The sequence below is a fragment of the Aotus nancymaae genome, unplaced genomic scaffold (genome assembly GCF_030222135.1).
Source record: "Aotus nancymaae isolate 86718 unplaced genomic scaffold, 86718_ANA_hifiasm-v0.15.2.pri h1tg000032l_0, whole genome shotgun sequence".
NCBI lineage: Eukaryota > Metazoa > Chordata > Mammalia > Primates > Aotidae > Aotus > Aotus nancymaae.
Genome location: NW_026988445.1, coordinates 18,790,991 through 18,816,479, shown reverse-complemented (window position 1 = coordinate 18,816,479; position 25,489 = coordinate 18,790,991). Strand labels below are relative to the sequence as shown.

The window sequence follows — 25,489 nt, the reverse complement described above, 5'->3', positions numbered from 1 at the left end:
GTGGGGCAGTGGGTGGAGAGTGTGTGCACAGTCTTTCCTATCCCCCTGGATCCAAGTCAGCAAAGACTGAGCAGCCTGGGGGAAAGACCGCATACATTGCCATCAGGCTGCCTGTCTTTGTGTCCTGATTCCTCCACTTGAATGTTTGACAGTGAGCAAGATACTGGGCCTCTTCATGCCTCAGTTTCCCTATGTGTAAAAAAGTCTAATGGAAATGCCTACATGAATTAAACAATCCATGTAATGTGCTGTACCAATGCCTGACAGAGATTGCTCCATAAATGTTAGCTCTTATGATTAGTGATATAATTATATGGGCATGAATCATTATTCTTATTTTTCAAATTTGTTGTATATACTTATGGGGTACAGGGTGGTGTTTTGATATATGCACATATTGTAGAATTATTAAATCAAGCTGTTTGACAAATCTATAACTACATATACATATTATTTTTTTTTTCTGATGAGGACATTTAAAATCTACTCTCAGCCAGGCGCGGTGGCTCATGCCTGTAATCTCAGCACTTTGGGAGGCTGAAGCAGGCGGATCACAGGGTCAGGAGATTGAGACCATCCTGGCTAACACAGTAAAACCTCATGTTTACTGAAAATACAAAAAATTAGCCGAGTGTGGTGGCGCATGCCTGAAGTCCCAGCTACTTGGGAGGCTGAGGCAGGAGAATTGCTTGAACCCAAGAGGTGGAGGTTGCAGTGAGCTGAGATTGTGACACTGCACTCCAGCCTGCGCGACAGAGCAAGACTCTGTCTCAAAAAAAAAAAATACATAAAATAAAATCTACTCTCTTAGCGATTTTTGAGTATAACAGTGTATTATTATTAACTATGGTCACCATACTATACAGAAGATCTTCAGAACTCCTTCCTTCTGTCCAGCTGAAACTTTGTACCCTGTAGCCAATCTTTCCTCATTCCTCATCCCACTGCCTCCTGGTAACCACTATTCTATTCTCATCTTCTATGAGTTCGACTTTTTTAGATTCCACATATAAGTGACATCCTATAGTATTTTTCTTTTTGTGCCTGACTTAATTCACTTAACCTAATAATGTCCTCTAGATTCATCAGTGTTGTTGCAAATGACAGGATGGTGTTCTCTTTTTAGGCTGAATGATATTCCTATTATATATATACCACATCTTCTTTTTCCATTCATCTGTTGATGGACATTTAGGCTGATACCATGTCTTGGCTATTGTGAAGAATGTTGAAGTGAACATGATGATGCAGATATCTCTTGGACATACTGATTTCATTTCCTCTGGATATATATGCAGAAGTGGGGTTGCTGGATCATATTCAAATAGAATTAAAACTTCTATTTTTAATTGTCTTTGAGAAATTATACTGTTCTCCATAATGGCTGGACCAATTTCCATACCCACCAGCAGTACAGAAGGGTTTCCTTTTCTCCAAATCCTTGCCAACTCTTGTTATCTTTTGTCTTTTTGATTAAAGCCATTGCAACAGGCATGAGGTGATAGCTCATTGTGGTTTTAACTTGCATTTCCCTGAATTGTTATTCTTTTTATATGAAACCATTCTCTTTATTCCACATTTTCACATATATTATTCCTTTCTGTCTCTATAACTTTGAGCTAATTCATAACTAAGACTCTGAGCTCACCTATGCTGATCTGTTGGTGCTCTGGCATTATTTTGTGAGCTCTGAAACACACACATGTGCTTTCCTCTGAGTCTGCTGCCCCTTCGCACATCCACGGTGGCCTACAGGGTGGGTGCTATGGGACAGGCAGTGCCCCTTGCAGGCATCTGGGCCACATGCCTCTGTACTGAGTTCACTGCAGGCTAGACTCCCCAGAGCGCTAAGCAACTGTCTTTCCTTTGTTGTGGCAATCTCCTGTGGCCCGTGCAAAACCTTCCCAATGAAAGAAAGCTTGATTTTCCCTCTATTGTGCTTTCAAAAATTTATATCCAGGATTTAGGACCCATTTTTCAATCTGTGATAGCTCCTGTTTAGCTCATAGTAATTAAGAAAAGCTTATAATTGGACGATCACATGGCATACATTGCTATCTTGTTAAATTCCTCTGTTCCCCATAATTGGTTTACATGTAATACATCTTCTTTTATCCTAGTGTCTGAATGTCAAGATAAGTAGAAGCAGCATAATTAGGGTATTGAGATGTATTGTTGTGATTATCATCAGAAATCTGGGTTAGGTGGTGTGAGAGAGATGTACAGCTTTGAAGCTTTTTTGTTCAAGCCCACACGAGATGCCATATCACCATTCTCCTGCTTCAGTCTACTCTCCTTGTTCCTAACTGCACTTCGGTGTCATTGTTTTTCTGCGTGACTCTGGGGAGGGGTGTTCTATGCTGTTAAACATTCCTTTCCCGCATGTCCTTTCGGCAATAATGCAGAGCATGCCAGTAAAGGCGGAAGGCAAGTACAGCTGCGTAATCCTTTTGCATTTGTAATGTCTGTTACTATGGCCCCTATGTCACTGTTCTTGGTTGGAATTATATTATTTAGTTCCTAGAGGAATTAGCCAAGCTGCTATTCTTTTATCTGAGCAAGCATATCATAGTGAGACAGTAAGAAATCACTTTTGTAAGACATAGTCAGACATTTAACTATGTTTATTGCAGTAATTAATTTGCTTACACAGATTTCTAAGTAGATTAGTCTCTGATTTGAGTTGGCATTTCTCCAGTACTTCTAATGAAGAAACAAAATATGGTAGCTGTAAAATATTTCCTGTTGCAATCTGACTGAACCATGTGGGTATTTAGGAGACAGAGTTATTATCTCCCATTTGTAGATGAGAAAGCTTTAGAAAGGAGATGGTCGGGAGCTAGAACCCAGGTATGGGACACAGAGACAGTTCTCAAGCCTGCTGCTAATTTTTATTCATAAGGGACTGTGAAAGGAACCAAAACTGCTTTTCAGACTTCACTACTTTGTACATTTGTGGAGGGTAGCTATTAATAATTCAGCCAATTTTTGCTCTTAGAATGATTGACAGAACTCTTCTTTGCTTGCTTCTAAGAGCACAGGTGGCATATTTTGAGCAAGTTGTTAAAATCAGAAGATAGTGAAATGAAAATACAATTTTTGCGTAACACTGTGTATTTGAATTTTAAATGCAGAATTAATAATAATGGCATGGCAATAGGTATGATACAGTAGCCCCTGGGCTCAAAAGAAATTAGTCTGATTCTGAAAGAAAACAGGCCTGGGAGAGCTTAGAACGATTAGGGGTTGGATACTGTCTAACTGAAACTTTGCAATTTAAGGATCATAGATGGCAATATATTAATGGAGAATGAAGATATTAATTTGTTTACACAGATATCCATATGGGTCTAACTGACAGTAACCACTAATGCTAATCCAGAAAGCAAAATTCAGTAGAATATCCAAGAGGCAGTGAAAAACTAGAACGCTGTGCCCAGGATCACCTGTGCAAACCAGAGGGGGAGCTCGATTCCCCCCTCCCCTCCACTGGCCGGGGCAGCACTCGGTAGGTAATCTGCATTTTTACACACTCCCAGGTCATTATGGTGGAGGTAATCTCAGTTCACACACTGAGAAATATTGGAGTAACTGAAAGCATATAGGGTTCATATTTGAATCCAGCCTTACCATGTATAAGATGTGAGATCTTAGGAAACTTACTTCTCTCAATCAAAGGTGTTTCATCTGCAGAAGAGGAATAACAAAACAGGATTGCAAGAGAATGAAACAATGAGTGTTTAGCACAGCATCTGGCCCTGAAGCACTAAGCAATTGTTAGCAGCATTTTTGTGCGTGTGCAAAATATGCATAATCAGAATAATGTCAGTCAGATTTAATAAAGAGGTGATAGGCAATGTATGTAATATACCTGGTGCAGACTCTAGAGTATACTAGAGTATACTAAGTCCTCTGTGAATGTTTCCTTCCTCTTTATATATTTGTCTCGATTCCTTACAGTACAAACTCCAAAGAGCAAGGGCTACAGCTTGTTATGCATCCTGTTCAATTAACTGTTGCTACTATTCAGTGAAGACACTTGGTATCTACTTCAGGTTATATAGAAATAATTGGGGATTATTTTTTGTAAGTAAACCTTTTATTTTAGAATAGCTTTAAATCTGCAGAAAAATTGGGAAGGTGGTACGGAGAGTGCCTGTATACCCCATTCCAGATTCCCTGTATTAACCTCATACATTAGTCACAATATGATACATTTGTTGCAATTAATGGACCAATATTGATAACATTATTATTAAAGTCCACATTTTATTCAGATTTCCTTGGTTTTTACCTGATGTCTTTTTCTGTTTGAGGTTCCCATCCAGGGCACCATATTACATTATAATAGCAATCATGTAGGCTCCTTTTGGCTCTAACAATTTCTTAGATTTTCCAAAAAAAAAAAAAACCTAGTCTGATTCTAAAAGGAAACAGTTCTGAGAAACTTAAAAAAATATATAGGGTGAGGTGGATACTGGAAGAAGTCCAAGTAACATAGATTGGCAATATATTAATAGTTTCTCATGACCTTGACAGTTTTGAGGAGGACTGGTCAGGTATTTTGTAGACTGTTTCTCAGTTGGGATTTTTCTGATGTTTATCTCATGAAAATATAGGGGTTATGGATTTTAGGAGGAAGACCACAGAGGTAACATATTATACGGATCACATCACATTAGTGATACAAATTATCAATATGACTTATCTCTGTTGATGTTGACCTTGATCACCTGGCTAATGTAGTGTTTATCAGAGGAATGATTTTGAATGACATTTTGAATGCTCAATCCTAAGAAATAAGACGGTCAACTTAGTTTTAGTGGATCTTGATTAAAAGTTGTCAAATAATATTCAATCGTGTCTTTGCTCAAAATAGTACTATTTAAAACAAATCATTTCAAATGATACTTACATTCTACTATTGATTAAAAGCAGAATGTAGGTCACCACTCTTTCTGCTCTCTTTCACTGCCTTTGAGGACAGTACTGAGACAGTGGGAAAATATGTGAACTCGGAGGTAGCGGAGTGGAGCACCCTGGACAGCACTTGGTGAACACTTTGATGCCCACCTCACTGCCCTTTTGCCTGGACAATTGCATTTGCCATTTTTGTCAGGGTTCACCGATCTGAATGTTACGAAGTTGGACCTAACATAAATTGTTCTGTAGAATTAAATGATAAACTAGTTAAAGAATCTTATTTGTCTATTTCTTTTCAATTTTTAAAATAACCTATCATATTTCTGCTATATTTAATTTGAAGTTGCATCTTAATATTTCAATAGTAACCTGTTGAGAATTATTTAACCCTTTGGCTGCTGCTTCTCTTCCATACTGTTTTCTTTAAAATGTTTTGGATTCTCTTGTATATACAGTGTGGATCATAAAATAGTTGCTGTCTAGGGTCGCAGTGGGGTGATGGGTACCCACCCCCAGCTGCCCTTGTTTGCTTCACATACAAGGGGAACCAAAGGGCATTATGAGCATTTAGTATGGCTCTCAATGCACAAGTGAACTGCTAAAGGTAAAGTAAAAAAGAAATCATCAACAGCCACCAAAAAATAATGTTTAATTAAACTAACCTACACCATTGTCAGAAACTATAAAACACAGCAAGCCCTTGCTGCAGTGATGAAAGTTCAGCGTATGTGGGCGTAATGTCACAGGGCAACAGCAGAGAAATGAGCAGAGAATGTCTGAGTTTTCTATACCATCTACAAGTAAGGAGGCCTTTTCTCTGCCCAGAGTCCTTTGAAGAAACTGACACCTAAAGGCTATCATGGATGCTTTCCTTATTCTCTAAATTTGCTTCACATGAGTAATGTTCATATTCTGTGTTTAAAGAGTGATGGTTATGAATGAAATTTTGTGACATCAGGCTGAGTCCTTGGGTCTGGAGAATCCAGTGCCAAATGCATGCCCCTCATAGTTGTTATGGGGAGCCAGGCAAACGGGGTTCCAGTTCTTACTCTGCCATGCTGTTTTCTGTGGGTGTTTCTTCATTTTTATGTCTCAGTTTACTCTTGTCAAAATGAGAGTAGTATGTACTTCTCAGGGTGTTCTCTGAAGGTTAGCCACGTGAATACACTTGAAGTAGATAGGACACTCAGTGCCTGGGATAGAGAAAAGGTCAGACAAACATTAGGTGTTGTGGCTGTTGTTGTTTTATGTCAGTTTTAAAAAAGAGTAGCTGGTCAGGAGAGGGAAGCAGTAGCAAGCTATGATCATGCCACTGCACTCCAGCCTGGGCAACAAAGCAAGATCCTTTCTTAAAAAAAAAATAGTCGCTGGACCTCTGAATGTGGGTGAGACAGGAACATGTGTCAACTCAGCAGGTGTCAGGGGCTCTCTTCTGCCCTGGGGAATGAAGCCTGGAGCTGGCACATGCAGCAGAACTGAGAGAGAGAATGGAGGAGCCTGGCCAGACTGTGCACAGACCTCAGTTCATGCCCCTTGAGGCCGAGCTGTACACCTCTACAAGTTTTCCCAGACACCCTAGCTCCCTTACAATAAAAACCTTTCTTCCCCCTTCACAACAGCAACAAAACATTTGAAGCAGTTAACTATCCCACTGTCTCTAAGAGATAGTTAGGATGGCCTCGTCACTTAGCCACATGCACCGCCACTTGGCACAGGCAGGACTCCTGGAGTTTTTGTTCATTTCTCTCACCTTGTTCTTCCTTTGCATTGAGACCAACACTTGGGTCATGAGATGGCATATGGAGGTAGGGCTGATGGAAAATGCAAATGTGCAGAGATCTGCTTTTGTGCAATAGTCTCACAAGACGCTCCACAGCTGAATTCCATTGGTGCTCCCCATAATGTATTTTAAGGTTAAATTGGAGTCAAATGAGTTTTTAAGATTATGATCAGACTTCAGTGGGTGGAGCTACTAGAATTTTTCTATTGAAAAAATTAAAAAATCAGTCCTTAGGAGAGATTATGATTGATTCATATGTGAAATTAGGAACTGGAGAGCAGGGATACTTTATTAGTAGGTGTTCTCAGGAATCAAGGCAAATAGAAGTAGTAGCCAGGCGCAGTGACTCACGCCTGTAATCCAGCACTTTGGGAGGTGGGGTTGGGTAGATCACCTGAGGTCAGGAGTTCGAGACCAGCCTGGCCAACATAGTGAAACAAAAAAAAAAAAGGAGAAGTGGTTTATGTGCCATGTATTAGCAAAATGCTCTTAGTATGGTTTGGGGGCCCAAAACACAGGATGGGAAAATGTGGTGAAGCAGGAACATGGTGATGAGGGCAGGCTCTTTACAATGGTGCCTTCAGTTTTGTTTCATAAATTACAAATATAAAGAAAACCTTCCCATGCCCAGTAAAGTTTGACTTGGAAGATTCAAAATAATATCTCAGACTTGTTAAAGGCCAAAGACTTTTAATTTGTAGAATAATGCATTTTTAAACTTTTAATTAAAGAAAACAAATCAGAGCAAGTGCAAAGTAGCTATTTAATTATATTTCCTAAACCATGCCAGTTTGAGAAAATGTCTCATATGCATGTATATTTGTATGCTGCATCGTTATTTATACCAACACACTTATTTTGCCATTCACTTGATGAGAAATGCATTTAGATTTAACTTGGGCTTCACTTTCAATTTTTAAAAATGCAATAAAAGTATTCTCATATCCATTAATCTATGACCTAGTTGGATTCAAAAGGAAATTTCATAAGAGTACAAGTATTCTTCAAGACTAAGCCTGGACTCTGGGCCAAACATAGCCAGCCTCCATGGACAGCCTGTGTTTTCCTTCCTCTTAAAAGATGGTCTCAGAATAGAACTATTTCTATTATAGAAGCAGTGGTAATTTAAATTGCATTTCTAAATATAACATGTTCACGGCAGTGACTTTAAAAATTCACATCTGAAAGCATATCACTTTAATTTTTACTTTTTACACTCAAGGCAGTTCATGAATTGCAAAAGACACTTTTCTTAATTCATTTTCATTGTTTTTTTCCCCTGAATCTTACAAGTTGTGCATTGATTTGTGAGATGTAAATTTTTTGTTGGCTTTTGCCCTGGAAAGTTGATGTTGTATGATGTTCCTTATATATGACATTGTATGATGTTGATGAAGTTCTTTAATTTTTTTTATCCATTCAAGAAGAATAAAAAATGTTTCTACTTTGCCTCTTAACAATAGGTATAGGGATAAGATGAGGTCTGCTGAAAATTTGGTACCCCTCACGGGAAAATGCTATGTACATAGTATAAATAACACTTAAAAAAAACAAAACAAAACCAGAATGATTCCACCGTGCTACACTAAGATATTTTGTGTAATTTCTGCAGGTGTAACTTTGTACCCATATTGTCTTGCTTTCTGAGACACTAGGAAATTAAAGCCCACAAATTATAATTCTATTTCTTATTAATATTGGCACCCAAGTGTGGAGCAAATAGTGGTTTAAATTAGTTTTGCACTCAATATGAACAAGATGAATGGAAGTTTCACTGTTGGGGAAAGCATTGAATTAGATCTACATTTTCTCTCAGGATGGTAATTAAATTTTCAGTTAAATCTTGTTGAGATTGATAGCCATAACGTGTTTTTTATAGTCTCTTTCTGCTTTGACAGAAGAAGAATCAAACTTTTTTTGTTTTCCTTTTTTTTGTTGTTGTTTTGTTTCTTGTGTATGTGAATTGTGGTGGTCGGGGAAAAATGTGTTATATGGCATAAGTTATTGACTATGAGGTTTTTTGTCATTTAATCAAAATAAAAGGTACCATTCAGAAATTGTGTTTGTTTTCTAGGGACACAACCAAATCATAACATATAGCAGACCAATCTATTTTTGTGTGCTGTGTGGCCTTATTTTGCTTCTTGATACAGGGGCCAAAGCCAGGCACCCTCCCAGTTATGTTGTGTATGGCCTGAAGCTCTTCTCTCCAGTGTTCCTACAATCAGCTAGGGACTACTTAATTGGTGAGTTAATATCGGGGTTGTGGGGAAGAATATGGGGGTCAGGGGTGTGTCTCCCCTTTGTCTTCTGAATTTCTAAGCCTCCTTATTTGATTATCTGGTGAAGAGATGTGCATTTTCCTCTTGGCTTGCACATCTACTGAAGACTGTCTGGGAGCCCACGCCTCGAAGCATAGAACTATGGAATTATTTTTAAAGGATTTTGATATTTATGACCAGGAAGTTACAGCACTATAATGTCCATCATCATAATGTCCACCTGAAGAATGGTTGTTATGGTGCCTGCTGGGGATGGTTTTGCCATCAGAGTGGCAGCATGAATGGGCATGGTTCTCAGTTGAGGTGGAGTCCTGGATACTCAGATCACCCAGTCTTCACCAATCCCTTTCCTTGCCTTAAGGTTTAGGCAGTATTTGAGATAAAATGCTCTGTTTAAACAAGTCACCTGCATACTGTAATGGTTTTGAGCCCTGACTCTGGAGCCAAACTGCTGACTGTTTTAATTTCAGTTTTGCCACTTCACTAGGTATATGACTTTGAGCAAAATTTAACTGTAATATAAAGGCAAAACTATTGGCCACCTCAGAAATGACTGCAAGTTTTAAATGAGTTGGTATACTTAGACATAGAGAGCAGTGCTGGACACCAAGCATCAGCTCTTGTTGTCCTTATTAAGCAAAGTGTTTGCCCTGGTATTTACCCGACTGCATATGCTCTGAAAATTCTTGCAGAGACATCCAGGGATTTGCACACCTGCCAACTTGTCATTGTCTGTGATCACACTGACCAGCTGAGTTAATAAAGGGCAGCTTCCACCAAAATCAATAGCTGGATCTCTCGCTTGCCAACTAGAAATACTACTTGAGAAACTGTCAAAGCCTTCTTTTCCTCATCATCCTTTCCCCAACCTCCACGACATTCCCCTGAATCTCTCTAGTGGTACTAGGGAGGGTGCCCCGGTATAGTGTAAGCTTTCTTTGTGCTTCTTCTAGGTGAAAACTCTGGTAGGCATCCCACCCTCTGGCTTCCCGTTCCTCTTCCTGCTGTGTTGGTAGCAAACTCTTCACTCTCTACTCCCTGCATGTCCAACCTACCACAAGCCCACCTTTCTATGCATCCCCAACACATCTTTTCCTGTTACATCATGAGAAGAGCAGAGTAGCTTCTTAATGCCAAAGGGTTATGTACTGTGCTTCAGAGAACCTCTGAGTTCAATTAGGAAACAGAAACATGTTGAAAAAAAAATAGGAGCAGATCCATAATTTGATCTCCTAGTCAGTGCCCTCCTGCCCAAGAATATTGAATATTTGCTTCTATCCTTCCTGATTTTTTTTGTTTGTTTGTTTTTGAGACGGAGTCATACTCTGTTGCCAGGCTGGAATGCAGTGGCGCCATCTCAGCTCATTGCAACCTCTGACTCCCTGGTTCAAGTGATTCTCCTGCCTCAGCCTCCCAAGTAGCTGAGATTACAGATACGCATCACCATGTCCAGCTAATTTTCATACTTTTAGTAGAGATGGGGTTTCACCATGTTGGCTAAGATGGTCTCTGTCTCCTGACCTTGTGATCTGCCCACCTCAGCCTCCCAAAGTGCTGGGATTACAGGCATGAGCCACTGCGCCTGGCCTGATATTTTTTACTTTCCTTTTTTTTCAGTCCTATCAGTTGGAACAGACACATACACAATAAGAAAGGTCTTACGTCATTCTTGTTACTTTATAACTTAGCTCGCCCATATTCCTCACTAAATTGGCTGCAATGAAGAAGTCAGAGTTTGAGTAGACAGAGATGCTCACTCATGATTGCACACTCTGGAGGGCCATCCTTTCTTGTCATCTTTTTGCAAACAGCAGTGTTGGAGTCCACAGGTCAAGGGCACAAAAGGACCTGGAGATTAGAGAAGGAGAAAGCATAAAATCATTTTGGAAGATGTCCAGGAAACAATTGTCTATGTCAAAATGTTGCCTTTTCTCTCTCTGCACTCCACACTCCATCCTGGGTACCCCCATGAGGTCATCTTTTCCTGGGATCTTGAGTGTGGGTTAAGTGTCGATAGAGTGACACCTCTTACAGGTCACAGGGATTTGTGTCTTGAGGTGGAGCCATAACTACTGTGGCCCTTTCTCATCTCCTTCTCACACACTGTTCCTTCTTCTCAGAAGCTGTTCTGCAGTCTCCCCCGCCCTTCACTGTGCTGGCTCATAATACCTCATTTCCCTAAGTTTCACCCCATTGTCTATCCTCTCACTACCCACACTTTTCATAGTCCATAACCCATTTTGTAGCAATCTGCTCACATCTGTGATATTGAAATAATGCCTGTCTCTCTCACTAGCTTATTAGATCAGAAAAGGCAAGGCAGAGACCCTGCCTGCTTTCTTACCACTGAATCCTTCGCAGTGTCTGGCATTTATAGGCACTAAATAAATACTTGTTGAAAGGATGAACTAATGAACATAAAAGTCTGTGAGGTTTTTGTTTGTTTGTTTGGAGATGGGGTCTATCTTTGTCGCCTAGGCTGGAGTGCAGTGGCATGATCTCAGCTCACTGCAACCTCTGCCTCCGGAGTTCAAGTGATTCTCCTGCCTCTGTCTCCCAAGTAGCTGGGATTACAGGCATGTGCCACCATACCTAGCTAATTTTTGTATTTTGAGTAGAGACGGGGTTTTGCCATGTTGGCCAGGTTGCTTTCGAACTCCTGACCTCAGGTGATCCACCCGCCTCAGCCTCTCAAAGTGCTGGGATTACGGGTGTGAGTCACCAGGCATGGCCAAAAATCTGTTTTAAGTACTAAGGAGATTAATGTACAAATAACTTTTGGAATACCTCCCATTCATAAGTTAGAGAAGGCTATAGTCCATTTGGACCGTTTTACTCAGCCCTTAGAATAAGTAGGGACTTAATGAGTGCTTTTTGCCAATAATCTGTAGAAAGAGGTTTGGGGCATGAAGAGCACGATGTGTCTTCCATTTAGAAATTGGTTTTCTGTGCATAGGTCTCTCCCTCATTCCTGGTTTTTAGAATTTTTATTTGCTACTATAAAAAAGTCAACTCTGTGGAATAAGCGTAGTTGTCTTAGTGTGGCAAACTTGCAATGGCATTGGATTGTGAGATGTTATTAAAGCTTAAAAAGTAAGACCTTATTGTCTTAAATAATTGGTAAAAGCCTAAGATTTTACTTTTAGCAGTAACCTTTGTCCTAGCATATCCTACTAGCTATGCATATTCTCACTGTATTTTATTTTTAAAATCAATTTCATTAGGGATTAGAGAGGGAACATTCTTATCTTTTTCACTGGAATTCCCTTTCCCTCATTAAAGCTTCTGCCTAATACATATTTTTGTTTCCTTGTCAACAGTGACAAGTAAAAATGGTGATAAATAATCCAGCAAGCCGATTAAATAACTTCTGAGGTAAAGATAAATAGAACAATAGCAATCTTTATGGATTGAATGTGTTAAACATACTAATTTGCACTGAGAAGGAAAAGGTTGTGAAACAAATTTAGAACAAATGGGAGAGAAAGGAAAGAGATAGAAGCTTACACTATTTTTCTGACTTTATGAGGGAATACAAGGGCAATTTAAAGTCATTTCTTCCTTGTGGAACTTCTTCACTCTCTATTCCCTAAACTAGTAAGTGGTGTAAGTAGTCTATATCTGCTGCCATTGCTATATGGAGGAACTAGCAAGGAGAGAAGAAAAACATTAGGAGAAAAAGAGGTTATTAGGAGGAAAAAGAAGTGTGCAGTGGCTCTAGGAAGCGTTTGCAAGATGAAATGGCCATCAGGTGTAGCCCAGGTCCAGGCACTGGATGGGTGCTTTATCAAATGGCCTCTGCTCTGTGTTTTTTGTTTTCGTTTTTCTCAGACCTGGGAGGTTTATGCTTTATTTTTGGTCCTTAGGTTTATAAATCTCTGCCAACAATAGTGCATCTTCAACAATGGAGATTTATAACTTTGGAGGTTTTAGAACCAATCACTGGATTGTACTTACCCTTCCCTAAACACCCAGACGACCCATCTCTATGTCTTGTTTACAGGCTTGTTTCTTGGCCTCAGTAGTCCGTCTGAGGACAATTAGTTAATACATAGGCAGGGCATATGGAAGACACACAATATATACATTCACATTGGCTTCATAGCATTTGTTTCCTAGAGCCACTGTAACAAAGCACTCCCCGCTGCGTGGCTTAGAACAACAGCCATTTATTGTCTTGCAGTTCTAGAGGCCAGAAGTCCGAACTCAAGGTATTGTCCGGGCCATGCTCCCTCTGAAAGCGCTAAAGAAGGACTTGGTCCAGACGTCTCTCCTTGTCTTGTAGATGGCATTCTTCTCCTGTGTCTTCACATGGTCTTCCCTCTATGCACATCTGCCTCTGTGTCCAAATTTTTCCTTTTCATAAGGACACCAGTCATATTGAATTAGGGCCCAGATGGACCCTAAGGGCCTCAGCTTAACCCAATAATCTGCAAAGACCCTATTTCCAAAGAAGGTCACATTGCGAGTTCCTGGGAGTTAGAACTTCAACGTCTTTTGTGGGAACATAATTCAATCCGAAACAAGGAGCGTTGAAGAAAAAGGACAAGTGAGAAGGAAGAACTAAGTCCATGTGACATTGTTTCCCATGGACTTATTGTGCTTCTCAGGCTGTGTTGGGTGCAAGTGGTCCTCCTCTGGCAGGTGCTAGGGGACATGGAGTATTTCCTAGAGCAGTGCCTTACTGGTGATGTATCGGTTACCCACTGCCACTCCTGGTTTCTGCTTAGAAACCATCACCCTGTCAGAGTGGGAGGAGGTAGCAGAGGAGACGGACAGACAAGGAGCGAGGACAGTCCACTATCAGCAGCTCCTTCTACCTCCTTGTGCAGAAGGGACTGAATGCCTGAGCCAGTGGTATGAGATAAGTCAGGTGGACATCGGGCAGGTGGGAAGGATGGAGAAACTCCTTGTCATTTATAATGCAAGGAGAGAAGCATCTCAAAAAAAGAAGGGAATGTCAGATCATAGAACAGTAGGAGGAGAAATTCAGGTGAATTAAGGAGATAGAAACACAAAATAATATTCCTATGTAATTTCTTTTTCTTTTATGATCCCTCATATATGTTCAGAATATTACTCTGTGCACTTTTCCTTTCATTATAAGGAAAAACATTCTTTATTTTCATTCCCAGGAATAAGGTGAAAGTTATTAGTCCACACTCATTTCCTGCACTCAGTCAGAGACTGGTGACCTCTGGCTAGAATTTACATTACTTTCCATTTGGGTAACTTCAGCAAAAGCCTCTGAGTGAGACTGGCTTTGAAATTATCCTATGAATGAGAAAGACAAGAGGTCTTTGATTCTTAGTGCCATATTTCAAAAGGAGCAGTAACAAAGCTAGAGTGTGCCCAGAGGGGTGTGTAGTCACATGGCCTATATGAGTTCTGGCAACTGGGTAATGGAACTGAGAATGTCCAACTCAGAGAAGAAACACTTGAGTGCTAGAGGTACACACGATAGCTTTGGATCCTTAAAATGCTGCCAGGTTGAAGGGGAGGGATTTTATTCTTTTTGTAGCCCTAATAACTAGTTCCAGAAGATGGAAGGTGGATTATAGCTCAGTATAAAGAAGCCAGTAAAACGGTTTGGGTTAGAGCTGCCCTACAGTAGAGTAGGTTGCTTAGTGAAATGAGTTCTCTGGCATGGAAAAACTTCAGGCAACATGAAATGGCCATCAGTTGTAGCCCGGGTCCAAGTTCTGGATGGGTGCTTTATCAAATGGCCTCTGCTCTGTGTTTTTTGTTTTCGTTTTTCTCAGACCTGGGACTTTTATGCTTTATTTTTGGTCCTTAGGTTTATAAATCCCTGCCAACAATAATGCATCTCCAATAATGGAGATTGTAACTCTGGAGATGAGTGGAGGTTTTAAAACTAATCACTGGATTTTACTTATCCTTCCCTAAACACCCAGATGTCCCATTTCTATGTCTTGTTTACAGGCTCGCTTCTTGGCCTCAGTAGTCCATATGAGGACAGTTAGTTAATATACAGGTAGGGCACATTGAAGACATTCACATTGAATTCCTAGGCTTTAGTTTTATTTCTGTGGCATTTTAATTCTGCATGCTTGTCCCCCAAACCTGCATATAGAGTAATTTATATCATTTACATTTGATAAAAGAAATAAACTTAAGCCACAATATTTTTATTTATGAATTTTGCTTATTTATGAAATGGAACTGTGCCAGAAGTTTCTGCATTGACTATAATTATTAAGGAAAATAAGAAGTTAAGAAGAAGTGAGAGAAAATTATAGATGTGCTCAGTAGTATGCTAACAAAAAAAAAGTTTGTTCACAGGGAAAATTGTGAATAGCCACAAAGACTTTTTAATTTTTTGCTTCTGTAAAAAAAGGACAAAATAATTTCAGCAATTTCAAGTGTCATTTTCCTAAAGCCCTGGTAACATAACAAGCATTTGGCGGCTTTTTCCTTCACGTTCACTGCAACCTGACAGATGAGACACATGGACTCTATCTTCCTCCCATTCCACCTCCACGACATTTATTTTAAAGACTAGAGCTTTCCTCCTCCAATATGTTTTGGAGACAAGCTAGTGCCTGGGCCTCCCTGTTGACTGCTGTTCTTCCTATATTGTTGCATTAAGTTTCAATTCTACACCCACAGCCAGAGCATCTCCAGGGATGACTTTCAGGTAGTTCCTACCATTTTATTTTCCTCATGCCATTTTTCATTGTGTTCCAATTCTTTTCACTTCTTAAGGTTTTGTTGAATTAGCTAATGAATTTCTTATACAGAATATCTCTTTATCCTTGATTTACCAAATAGCTCCCAATATTTGATTTTGCCTTTAATATTCCATACCTAAGCTTTTCCCTGTAGTTCTTCATTCTCGGTGTAGTTTTTGTCACACAGGCATACTGTGTTTTGAAAGGTAAATAATAAATCTCATTGGACCTTCCCTCTGCCCCGATCCAGAATTGGCAGATATAGCATAGAACAAAATTGTTGTTGCTGGGTTTTTTGACCCCAAAGTAAAGAGAAGCTCTTCTCAGTTTGTTTGAAATTATATGGAATTTTATGGATTAAAATTTCTATGCTCATGACTATATGTTCTGTAATTAAATTTCTATTTATTTCTTATATCTCTCCATTTATAGAAACTGAAAAAGAAATTATATCTTATATAGTTATGTCTAGCATATCAGTATTTGTACCTTTTTGTCTGCTTTGATTGAGAAATAAACAGCTTTCAGGTGCTCTACTTTTTTATAATATAGTTGAAATCTTGACACAAAAATGATCACAACAAAATTACCACATGTATCAAAATATGGCTCCAATACCAAGCACAGCCCCTGTTATCAGAGATAGCCATGTTCATGACATAAAATTTTACTTCTACAAAGAGTTGGAACAGTTCCTCAATACTTTGTTCCATACTGACTTTTAACCAACTTTTTTTTTTACTTAAGTTCTGGGTTACAGGTGTAGAACGTGCAGGTTCATTACGTAGGTATACCAACTTTTAAAAAGAGAACTTAAACCTCTTTTGTGAAAACAGAATTCAACCCAAAACAAGGAGCATTTCAGAAAAAGGACAAGAGAGAAGCAAGAACTAAGTCCACTTGACATAGTTTACCATCTTATGGCCAAAGGTGCTATTGTGCCTATTTTAAATAACCCAATAATATTAACTATTTTAATCAAACATTCAGAGAATGAGTTGTGCAAATACTCTCATCCTTGCAACTTCACTGTAGGAAGTTAACATTTCCCATTTTTCAAAAATAGCAGAAACACCCTCACTTCCCATCCTCCTCCCATTGTTCACTGTGGTTTCTGCACATTTTAGGGCATAGTTCCAATGTCTAGGCTTATTGAATTTCAAATCAAATTTCCTTAGTTTTATTAAGGTTTACCAGTACCAAACTTCATTGAATATGACCTAATAATCGGAGACAGGAAGGAAGACAGATGTATTACGGCACTGCTAATGGGAGTTTCTGTGTTTCTATGAAACCCAGCTTCAGTAGAATTAAGCAAGAGGGAATGATAGGAAAGTTGCTGTAAAATGCAGCTCTACTATATTTTTCCTCCTCTAACAAAATGGTTCTCTGAAACATTGAATTATAAACTATAAATGTTTTTTCCAATTGTGCAATTGCATCATTCTGATGGGAGATAGCACAATCTCCCTCTCCGCAGCCAAGAGCACCTTTATCTACCAGGTGATCCATCTACACTAGAATCAGGGTCACATCATCACCATGTGCTGCAGTCAGGTCGTTCCTACTGGAGAGCCTTGGCTAACTATAAGTTTCCAATTGGTATTTAGGATGTAATAGACTCTGAGTTACTTAAGTGCTTGAGGTTACAGAAGTGCAAAGCAAGGAGACCCCTTGGCCCCAGTTTATTGCTGCCCTCTCGCATGCAGGAAGAGATCCCCATAATTACTGTCCTGTGTTTTTCTGTTTGTGAAATAGAGTCTTGCTCTGTTGCCCAGGCTGGAGTACAGTGGTGGGATCTCAGCTCACTGCAACGTCTGCCTCCTGGGTTCAAATGATTCTCCAGTCTCAGCCTCCTGAGTAACTGGGCTTACAAGCGCCCACCACCACAACTGGCCAATTTTTGTATTTTTTTTGGTAGGGTTTCGCCATGTCAGCCAGGCTGGTTTCAAACTCCTTACCTCAGGTGATACGCCCACCTTGGCCTCCCAAAGTGCTGGTGTTACAGGCGCAAGCTGCCATACCCAGCCTGTCCTGTGTCTTTTTATGTTCCTATAGTTTTCCTAGTTTCCTTTCTCTTGCCCTTATCTCCCCCATGTCCAAGTCTACTCTTTCAAACTGAAGATGATTCTACTCTCACTCATCACTCCTGAGGTCTTTGCTCAGTCCAGGGCTTGTGTGCATTCCTTTCATCAGTACCTCTCAGGATCAGCTCCTTGTTGCATCCACAGGCACGTTTCCATCTCTGCCTCCAGTTTCCTCCGGGTGAGAAGTCTAAGATTGCCTTCAGTATTCCTGAGTGGGGTGGTTTGGAAGGGGAGAGAGACAGCACTGCAGCAGGAGCCTTGGCAACACAGTTCCCATATGCTTATCATTTATTTTGTTTGTTCATTTTCAGTATTTTTATATTGCTTCCCTGCTATTTCCCTCCTTGGGCTTTTCCCGCAAATCAACACTTTCTGCATTTATCTTTTGGAGCAAGTTGACATGCTGTTTTTTGGCGGTTCTGGTAAGTCGTTTACATTCTATTCTTCCTGTAAAGGATTCTAGAGTTCAGATAAGGACTAAATAGACTTGGGCAGGGGATGAGAGGCTAGATAGTTAGTTAGATTTTCTTTGTTCTGAGCATTTAAACTACTTCAGTTTGGATCAGTCTGGGTGATGATGGGCCTGTCCGGATTTCCTGTAGCTACATGGGAAGCTGTCCATTTAACTTGGTTGAGCATAAGCACAGAAACCAGGGTAGAATTCTCTGTGAATTGGAATAGGTTTGAGGCCTGTCAAACTATTCCTTTAAAAACACTCTGTGTGAATATGTGTGAGCATGTGTGAGAGGCTATAAGTGTGTGTATGTGTGTTTGTGTGTATGTGTATATATTTGAGCACGTACATGCTCAAGTCTGGGAGTGCATCAGTGTGAGCCTGTGGGTTGACATTGTGCTGTGTATTGTGTGTGCACCTGTAGAGACAGGTGACCTGTATCCCCAAATCATCACTTTGACCCTTTTAATATCATACTTTAGATTCAGACCAAGGTGGATATAATCTCATGGTGTGATGTAAATTGCTTAAGTTTTCAGCCTACTCTTCTCTACTCTAAATGGAAATAAACATGATGACCTCATAGGATTGCTATAAGGAGTAAATGAAATCATGTGCATAATGCAATCACTGTTACCACCCCCATCTTTCTCTCTCTCTCTCTCTCACACACACACACACACACACACACACACACACACACACCCCACCCCACATGGGGACACTTGCTTGTTCCCTCTCCTGTCTCCTGTCTCCTCCTTCCTTTCCTCTCCCTCCCTCCTCCTCCTTTCTCTTTATTCTATTGAAATTGCTATCCAGGATCTTTTCCTTTGCCAGCAGCTTTCAACTTAAACCATGAGGTCTCCCTACCTTCTTCTGACACATTCACGTAGCCTTTTAAGAACATTGTAAAGCATTCTTTCTAAATACTTTCCTCTTGAATTTTTAGTTAAATGGTAGCCTCTTTCTTGCACCTACGAGTCATCCAGTGCCTTCTGATGGATCCCATAGATGTATTCTTTGCCTTTTCAGCAGGCATCTTGTATGTGAATGCGTAACCTTCTCTTCACTGTCTTACATTTGTTGATTGTAAGAATGGCCAGTCTAGAAAAGAACTGTTGTTTTTCTTCCAGCTGTGTCTGGTATAACCTCGGCTGTTTACAGTGTGGCCAGGAGCATCTTGGCTGCCGCCCTGCTTCACCCGGTCTGCTTCAGTGCAGTGAAGGTAGGTGTGAGGACCATGGGCCCTCATCCTTCTTCTCAATTCATTAAATTAACTTATTTTTAAAAATAAATGTTTTCTCCAAAATTACAAGAGAAATCGGATCTGTGCAAATCAGGGAGTGATGGTGTGGCTGAGTGATGCCTCAGTGGTGTTAGAAGACAGGTCAAGATGCCTGGTTTGCCCTAATGGGGAATGCCCCTCACCTTCTGGCCTGGCCTCCCCTCTGCAGATGTTTCTTTGCCAAGATCAGTTAGTGACACTGGGAGGTACTGCTCCTTAACATGGTGGTCAACAGAACCCATGTGTCTGCCTTCACTTCCTGAAATACCACTCAAAAGACAATAAAGGGATACGATTGCATAAAGCTATATGGACAAGAGAACAGAGAAGAATATGACAGCCACAAAACATTAGAATCTAGAAAACAGATGGACTGTAGACTTACCCAGAAGGAGAAAATGGAAACCTAGCCTGGCAGCAAGGGAAGCCTAAGATGCTGAGAAAACAAGATAAACACTAACTTCAGGAAGACACAAAGTTGTAACAGCCAAGAAACATATCTATTGTAGGTACTGGCTCAGCTATGAAGTGTATTTATATAATAATCTGAGTAAGCATCATGCTGTATCTCTGGTGGAAAAATGGGGCAGGTGAAGTGTAATGGAGGAGCTCTAAATCTTGTCCTCCATATTAGAAAGTCAGCAAATAACTTCTCAAATTAAAAAAAAAAAACAAGAAATAGCAAAACAAGTATTTTATTTGAAAATATGGAGGTAAATATGGAGAAGAAACAGCTGTGTCATTGCCTTCAGGAAGCAGGAATTAGGGCAGGGGTTTGTGTAGGCGGGGACCACTACTATTTGTTTTCAGTGTTGTAGAACTGTAGAGTGGCCATTAAGTCTAAAAATTGTAGCATATGTAATGTCCTCGGGAATCTTCAGTCAGTAAAAAATAAATTAATATTATGCATATTTCTGGACTTATGGTGTAACAGTTAAAACAACAGGTACTCCTTTGATAAAACAAAAGTTGAATGTAAAGGAGTAAATAAAAATAATATATGTTCCAAAGTGCTTTTAATATAAATCATGTGACATTTCTCAATTCGATTTTTTAAAAGATTAACTTAACTCCTATTAAACTGATCAATGTCAGCGGCAGAAAGACAATTGTTTATTTCCCTTTGTGAAAGAGAATTAATTCAACAGTTTTCTCTCTCAATATTTCACAGTAATCAATGGAGTAATTCTTTGTGTTTCTCCAGCTATTCCTACCATATAGATATTTTCTTTAAGAAAAAAAGGGGAAGGGCCTGGGAGGAAGTTTTATTTATCTAATACACAAAGGCAATTTATGTTCTTGCAGTGGCCCTGTTTCTTACCACGTTTATCCTATCAGGTAGACCGACAATTATCTAATCAGTGTTTCTGGTGTTCTTTCTTTTGACTTATGTTACTTTATTCAGTCATAGGATCCCAGGTACTTCACTCAGGAAGAGTACTTGGATGGGTATTTTCTGAGTCCTTGTACTTCTGAGAACATCTTTCCACTGTGTTTTGGTAAAATGGCTGCCTATACAACTTTGGGGTCACAAGTGTTTTTCTTCAGGCACCTTAGTATATTGCTCTGTTGTGTTCTGGAATTATTTGTTTGCTTGTTCATTAATTTTTAAAAAGTCAGGTTTAAAATTCAGCTTTTAAAAATGTCCAGTTTTGTTAGTTTTAATAAATAAATAAGTAAAGAATCCTACAATCCAGTTATTAGAGCATTTTCACCAACTCAAAAAATTTTCTTGAATTTCTTGTAGTCAGTCTCTTCCCCCACCTCCAACCTCTGGCCACCATTCATCAGATTTCTGTCTTTGAAGCTTCTTTGGAATCAAATCTGTCAGGGCATGATGTATATACAATAAAATCCACTAATTTCAAGTGTACAGTTAAATGTATTTTGACAAATGTATACAAACAACTTATCACCATCACAATCATGATACAAACGGTTCCCCAATCCAGAAGTATTTTTGCATGTTCACTTGTAGTCAATCCCCTCTCCACACAATTTTTTTATTTATCTTGAGTGAATACCTGAATGAGATTGCTAGATCAAATGGTAAGTTTTTATTTAACCTTATAAGAAATGACCAAACTGTTCTCCAGTTTCTGTACCATTTTTCATTTCCCTATGCTCCCATAATCTTTGATTTCCAAGTGTTCTAGATTCTTGCTGACACTTAATACTGTCAGTTTTTTAAAAATCCATTCTCTTGTGAACCAGTATCTAATTGTAGCTTTAATTTGCATTTCTCTAATAATGAATAGTGTTGAGCATCTTTTTGTGTGTTTGACATTTGTATAGCTTCATGATGAAAAATATGCTAAATTATTTTGTCCATTTAAAAATTACATGTATGTCATATTATTGAGACATAAAAGTTCTTTAGATAATCTAGATACAAGTCCTTTATCAGATATATGCAACACATATTTTTTTTTAGGCTATGACCTGTCTTCTAATTTTTTTAACAGTATATTTTGAAAAGCAGAAGTTTTTAATTATAATGAAGTTCAATTTATCTAATACTTATTTTATAATTTAATATTTATTTTATAGTTTATATTTTTTATATCCTACCTAAAAAACATTTACCTAACCCTAGGTCACAAATATTTTTGTACTAGAAGTTTTATAGTTGTAGCTCTTATATTTAGATTTGAAATCTCTTTTGAGTTGATTTTTGTGTATGACATGAAGTGAAGGTTGAGATTTACTGGTACCATTTGTTGAAAACACTAACTTTTCTTCATCGAATTACCATGGAATGTTTGGGACCAAAAATTAATCATTTCATTGCTCTGTATGCCTTTCTTTATGTTAGTACTACATTGTTTTGATTACTGTAGCTATATAATATGCTTTGAAATTAGATAGTGTGTCTCCCAACTTTATTCTTCTTTTTCAAAATTGTTTTCACTATTAAAGGACATGTTTCTTTAAAAGTAAGTTTTAGGCTATGTTTGCCAATTTCTACCGAAATTTGCAAAAATTTTGAATGGGATTATGATGAATTTGTAGATGAATTTGAGGAGAACTGACATCTTAACAGTATTTTTTGATCCATGAACATGGTATGTTGTTCCATATACCACAGTCTTTGTTACTTCCTCTCAGGAATATTTGGTACCTTTCAACCTATAATTAATGCACCTTTTTGTGCATTATATGTTATTTTAAAAGGCATTGTATTTTATTAATTTGAATTTTCAATTGTTAAATAATACAAAGTACAATTTATGTTTTAATATTTCAGCTTGTATCTTGCAAGCTGGCTAAACTAACATATTAGTTCTGGTAGCTTTTTAGTAATTTCTTTGAGATTGTCTACTATAGATTGTCATGTCTGTCAGTAAACACAGTTTTATTTTCCTTTCCAGCCTGTATGCCTTTGATTTCCTTTTCTTGCTTTATTGCATTGGCTAGGACCTCCAGAGCAATATTGACTAAAAGTGCTGAAATCAGACATCTTTGCCTTGCTCCCAAGTTTAGGGGGAAAGTCTTTCACCATTGAGTATGAGGTTAGCTATGAAAATTTTCTAGATTCCCTTTATTGGGCTCAGATTTCTAATTTGCTGGAAGTTGTCATCATAAATGATGTTAAATTTTGCCACTGTTTTTTTTTCTGCATCTATTGAGGAGACCATATTGATTTTTAAAAAAATCTATTGATAGGAAGAATTACATAAATTGACTGTAGAACCAACATTCCATTTAAAGGATGGGCCCCATTCGGTCATGCCGTATTGTCTTTTTAAATATATTACTCAATTTTATTTCCCAGTATTTTGTTGAGAAATTTGATGTCTATGATCATGAATCTTCTAGTTCTCTAATTTTTCTTTTCTTGTAATGCTTTGTTTTGTTTTGATATTATGTAATGGCTTGATAAAATGAGTTGGAAAGTGTTTTCTTAATATTCCAAAAGAGCTCATATAAAATAACTCATGGTCTTAATGAATATTTTTATAGAGTAATATTTGTTTTTACTGATCTCTTAAGATGAAATATATGCTCTTTTATACTCTCATTAAGCAGTCAGTTGTCTCATAAAGATATTTTAAAATCTTTAAAATTCTGTTTCATTTACATTATATTTAAAAATAATTTCTACAATGTACATTTCTTTTTGTAGATTTATCATTCTGCTTGCCATCATGTTTCTTCTGTCTGAAGAATGTTCTGTAAGATATCTTATGGTGCAATCTACTAGTTGTAAAACTTTCAGTCTTTGTCTGAAACATGTCTCATTTTGCTTCCACTTTTGAAGGATGTCTTCACTGGTACAGAATTCTACTTAAAAGCTTTTTTTCCCCTGGTACTTTCAACATGTTCTATTTTCTTTTGTTTAACTTCAGATAAAAAAAATCTGCTGGTATTTCAGTATTTGTTTCTCTGTTGGTAATGTTTCTTTTTTCTCTGACTGCCTTTTAGATTTTCTCTTTGTCTTCGGTTTCAGCAATTTGACAATGCTGTGACTAAATGTATGGCGTTTATTTTTTATTTTACTTAGGATTCTCTGAACTGTTTTAATGTGTGCTTTGTTTTGGAAAATCTTTAGCCATTTTTATTTCAAATATGTCTTCTGCCTTATTCTATTTTTCTTTTCTTCTTGGGCCTCCAATTATATACATGTTAGATGTTTCATATTGTCCACATCATTTGTATGCTGTAGTCTTTTTTCCACTCTTTTTTCTTCTTTGGGTTTTAGTTTTAATAATTTTACTGACCTACCTCAAAGTTTACCAGTTCTTTCACCTGCTATGTCTAGTCCTGTCATAAACTAACCAAAGAACCAACATTTCTATTTGATATCTGTAGTCTTCATTTTTCTATTGAAATTACCCAACTGCACATGCATGTTGTCCATCTCTGTCACTAGGTTCTTTAATATATTAATTATAGTCATTTTAAAGTTGAAATTTTTGTAAATCATGTGGCTTTTTCTTGTCGACGGGCTGTGAGCAGGACACTTGTGGATTTCTACATCTGAATTGGAGGCATCGCTTGTTAGTGTTTAGCTTTGAGGAGAAACACAGTAAGACTAACTTAAATTTCTTTTTTGAGATTCTTGTAGAATTCTTTCCTATAGTCTGAAGTTTAAAAGAGGTTAGTGGACTTTGATTAGGCATGGTTCTCTTTCTTAAGTTTTCTGGAACACCATGCCCATTTTCACTTTTCATATTGAAGACTCTATTTAGAGGAAACGTTTCTCTGTAATTTTTTGATTAATGACATTGTTGATTTTTTTCACATAGTATGATTTAATTTTTCACAGACTTTAACCTTCAACTGTCTTTCTTGTCTTTCATTTCTTTTTCATGATTTTTCTCTCTTTACATTTTTTGAGTTCTGATACAGTTCTAGAGTTTCTCATTTCAAGAATGATGAAACCAACAAATATTTATTGAGAAGTTATTGTGTACTAGGGATTATACTAGTTTATATCTATCTATACTAGTTATAAAATATAATTTATAAAATATAAATTATCATTTAGTATACTTTAATAATAAATTATAATATAAATATTAAAATTATATATAATTATATACAAAAGTATACATAATAAATACAGACTAAAATATATTTATTATCACAGTAAGAACTCTTTTTTTTTTTGAATGGAGTTTTGCTTTTGTTGCCCAGGCTGGAGTGCAATGGCGTGATCTTGGCTCACCGCAACCTCTGCCTCCTGGGTTCAAGCGATTCTCCTGCCTTAGCCTCCGGAGTAGCTGGGATTACAGGCATGCGTCAACATGAGATCTATTCTCTTAACTTTTTGTGTGCAATTCAGTATTGTTATCTACAGGTGTAATGTTGTACAGCAGATCTCCAGAATTTTTTTTGCACTATTATATATATTTTATATAATTTATTTCACATAGCATAACTGTGAGACAAGTACTATTATTCTCCCAATTTTACAGTTATAAATTCTATTTCCTGCATTGTTTGCTATTTGGTCTACTGCTAAATTGCAGTTTGAAATTTG

General features: G+C 38.1%; 1 protein-coding gene across 4 annotated transcripts in view; it reads left to right on the top strand.

Annotated features, from left to right (window-relative positions):
• Nucleotides 1-25,489, top strand: part of PCNX2 (pecanex 2) — a 308,138-nt gene that overhangs the window by 73,353 nt on the left and 209,296 nt on the right. For all 4 annotated transcript variants that reach the window (XM_064383610.1, XM_064383609.1, XM_064383611.1 and 1 more), the window contains exons 13-15: nt 8,778-8,949; nt 18,076-18,186; nt 19,352-19,443. In XM_064383610.1, coding sequence (XP_064239680.1) covers nt 8,778-8,949; nt 18,076-18,186; nt 19,352-19,443 — 375 coding nt within the window. The remainder of the gene's footprint in view (nt 1-8,777; nt 8,950-18,075; nt 18,187-19,351; nt 19,444-25,489) is intronic.